Source organism: Rhagoletis pomonella, unplaced genomic scaffold (assembly GCF_013731165.1).
Source record: "Rhagoletis pomonella isolate Grant_MI unplaced genomic scaffold, Rhpom_1.0 Rhpom_scaffold_09351, whole genome shotgun sequence".
NCBI classification, from domain to species: domain Eukaryota; kingdom Metazoa; phylum Arthropoda; class Insecta; order Diptera; family Tephritidae; genus Rhagoletis; species Rhagoletis pomonella.
This window is the reverse complement of record NW_023467878.1, coordinates 1-3,612: the sequence shown is the minus strand read 5'-3', so window position 1 is coordinate 3,612 and position 3,612 is coordinate 1. Positions and strand designations below refer to the sequence as shown.

Below are 3,612 nucleotides of genomic sequence, written 5' to 3'. Positions count from 1 at the left end.
TATTCGCAACTCGATTCTCCGCTCACTTTACTTGTAGCTTGCTGACTTGTAACTGTCTCAACTCCGCTGTGTCGTGGCTCTTATATACCTGCGCTCACACTTATGGCAACTCTAGAACGTTCTGAAGTTTATCGCTCATTCTCTTTCTCTCGCTGTTCGCAGTGTTCATCCAACTTAACGTTTCTCTTTGTGGAACATTCTACGTCATTCCTCGAACATTCTGCCTATTTCTCGTTGTTCGCTTTGTGTTGCCGCAGTATTCGCCACAATACTCGCTTTGTTTTGTTTTGTTGTCAAATTTCTGAGAAATGTGAATTCACCACGATGCGATACAGAAAGAACAAGGACCAGGGATGTAATTTTAAGTAAATCTATTATTCAGTGGCAAGGCGCAGAGCGTTCGGGGCAGCAATATTAATTTGTATCAAATATAACATTAAACGGTGGTTCTAATACATTTTTTGATATTATTAACCAGAGTACATACATTATATGGTATTTCTTTCAAAATTAATGTACTATATGAACTTTTTTTTTAAAATATTTCTTAAGTTTCTTTCATGAGTGCTGAAAAGCAACCATGCGTGTAAGAAATTGTGTGCTACCTAAAATTTCACCTCTGGAAACTTTATCCCCATAAAGGACTTCACCACAGTTTTTTTACTGGATATACTGAGACACAATTCTTGTAGGGGTGTCATCTTCCGTGTGGGTGTAATTTAACAAATATTCTAAAATTATTAAATATTCTGTGATTAATTATTAAATTCAAACCTATTAGGCATTTAAAATGAATGTACTGGTAAGAACGGTGTTACTGGCGCTGCTGGTGCTAGCAGGATTTCTGGTTTTCACCGCTGCACAGAGTAAACAAAAGGTAACCGATATACAGGATGATTACCCTGAGCGCTATGGCCACGTCATGGACCGCAAGCATGTTGATCGGCGCAAATCTTAATCATTTATATATTTCTTTTACTATATCTTACCTAGACGGGTCTCTCATTATCAGAGAATGTGCGCAACTTGCAAGATATGAATATGAAGAAAGCGCTGCTGCGTTTCAATGGACAGAAATTTCGTGATTATGTGAAGAATACGCCTCGGAACTACTCTGTTGTGGTCATGTTGACAGCGTTAGCTCCTTCGAGGCAATGCCAAATATGCCGTCATGCCCATGATGAATTTACAATTGTAGCCAATTCTTATCGCTACTCACCGACTTACTCAAATAAATTATTCTTTGCGATGGTTGACTTTGATGAGGGCTCCGATGTATTCCAAACGCTGCGTATTAATACAGCGCCTGTTTTTATGCATTTCCCTGCCAAGGGTAAACCCAAAGGTCCTGATACCATGGATATCCATCGTGTAGGATTTGCCGCAGAAGTGATTTCGAAATTTGTTCATGAACGCACCGATATACAAATACGTATTTTCCGACCACCGAACTACTCTGCTACCGTAGCAATGATAACGTTAGCTGCTCTAGTCGGCGGCTTCCTCTACATACGTCGCAACAACTTAGAGTCCCTATATAACAAACAAATTTGGGGCGCTTTGGCGTTATTCTTTTGCTTCGCCATGATTTCAGGGCAAATGTGGAATCACATACGTGGTCCACCATTGGTTCATAAGAGCAAAAACGGGGGTGTTGCATATATACACGGGTCATCTCAAGGACAACTAGTGGTGGAAACTTATATCATTATGTTCTTAAGTATGAAATTGCACTGATTTTAGTTATGTTTTGATAATCTCAAAAGCTACATTATATTACAGATGCTATGATTGTCCTGGGAATGGTTCTGCTTATAGAATCTGGTTCACAAAACGATAATAAAAGAGCGCGCATAATGGCCATAGCTGGTCTATTGCTGGTTGTTATGTTCTTTTCCTTCCTGTTATCGGTGTTTCGATCAAAGGCGCAAGGTTATCCTTACAGGTAAGAGTATGAATATAACTTAAAACTATTTAAAATTCATATTTTTACGTTTTCATTTCAGTTTCCTTTTTAAATAAACGATTCGATGAGCTTCAGCCATTTTTTATCTGAAATCGTTGCATTCAAAATCATTCTTAGTCGATTTTTTCTGTGAACATTAAAAAAAAGGGAAAATTTTAGTTTGGCATCCCCCGCGTACAAAAAAAATGTGGCTATGGGGGGGGTAGGGGGAGTTCTCCTGATTGCAAATATATATACTTTTAGCCGCAGGAGGCTTATAGTTTTTAAGTTATTTATTGTTAAAGTTTGTAAATTGAACTAACCTCTCGGCGCTGTTTCACACAATAAACACTATATTTATGTAGACACTTCGGCAAAATAGTTACATTAATATAGTTACATAAAAAAGTATATATATTTGCAATCAGGAGAACTCCCTCTATCGTTCCATAGCTACCTTAATGCGGAACTCCGGGGATGCCAAACTAAATTGCAGCCGAATGTAATATAACTATCTTAAAATTTTAATTAAAATATGTATGTAAGTATCAAAAATATTCTAAGTTCAATAATGATTACAAAATGAAGGGTATAAGCGCCTTTCGTGTTTTCGGATAATTTTTAAAATTTTCCTTGTACCATTTGTGCGAGAGCAATGTATTCATCAACTGTAAAGTAAAAATACAAAATAATACAACTTGTTAGGAAAAATGTACGACGTTTACCTGATTGGAAAATACCCATAATCCACTTTTTAATAATTTCCACAGATTTTATGCAAAAAAATACTAATTTTTATACAATTTTAATGCAAATATTAACTTTTTCACTAATTTTCCCCCATAAAATGTAAACAAACAATGCGTGCACAACGATTAGCAAACGACAGTGCCGTACTTATCCGTTTCTGCATCTTCTACGATTTGCCGATAACTAGCCGATAACGACAAGTGTGCAGATCTCCTTTGAAATGCATGTGCTCGGCTCAAAATTTCAGGGCGAGACGATAACGCAACTATGATTGGACGACAAGTGTGCAGATAGCCTAATTAATGCATTTGTAGTGCCTTTATGGCAATGCTTGCCATACCGGAATGACTGCCGTAAGGAGTTGGGCAGCAAAGACTACAAGATTAACGAGGCTACCGAAGACTATTATCACTGCAGTAAAACCGATAAATATAAAGTTCAGTAAATTGAAATTATATTCTTCTATAAACTGGTTTAAGCTATTATAAGCCAATGTTAACATTTTTTTATAATTATAATGGTGAACTTGTGTGAAGAATAGGCACACGAATTTCGATACGATACGATACCATATCGATACTTTTGGCATTCGATACCGATATTTTCTACTCGATAGTTTTAAAACGATATTTTTTGGAATCGAGTATCAGAACCCTAGTATCGTATCGAATGTCATATATAGCGTTTTCTTTTCTCAAAAAAAGTTGTGCCCTTTTATGTGGGAACTCTTACTTTGCGTTGCCCTGAAACCTCAGAAAATGTTGCTTTTTTATATGAGAATGAAACAGAAATTATACTACTCCATCACAATTTATTTATAGAACTTAATAAAGCTGAATTATTCACATGGCCTGTAAGTCTTTAGTAATTTTAAAGCAAATACTTATTTCTGATACGGAAAATAATTGTAATTTTAC

At 36.2% G+C, this 3,612-nt stretch overlaps 1 protein-coding gene across 2 annotated transcripts; it reads left to right on the top strand.

Moving 5' to 3' along the window:
• The first annotated feature begins 678 nt into the window (after positions 1-678).
• On the top strand, positions 679-2,058 carry LOC118756229 (tumor suppressor candidate 3-like). Of its 2 annotated transcripts, none has more exons than XM_036491003.1 (5): positions 679-708; positions 782-877; positions 994-1,720; positions 1,783-1,945; positions 2,007-2,058. In XM_036491003.1, the coding sequence occupies exons 2-5, from the start codon at positions 791-793 to the stop codon at positions 2,020-2,022; spliced, it is 993 nt and encodes a 330-aa protein (XP_036346896.1). In that variant the 5' UTR covers positions 679-708; positions 782-790; the 3' UTR covers positions 2,023-2,058. The 2 variants fall into 2 exon arrangements, with proteins under 2 accessions (XP_036346896.1, XP_036346898.1); XM_036491005.1 differs by having other exon boundaries at positions 680-714.
• Positions 2,059-3,612: the final 1,554 nt, after the last annotated feature.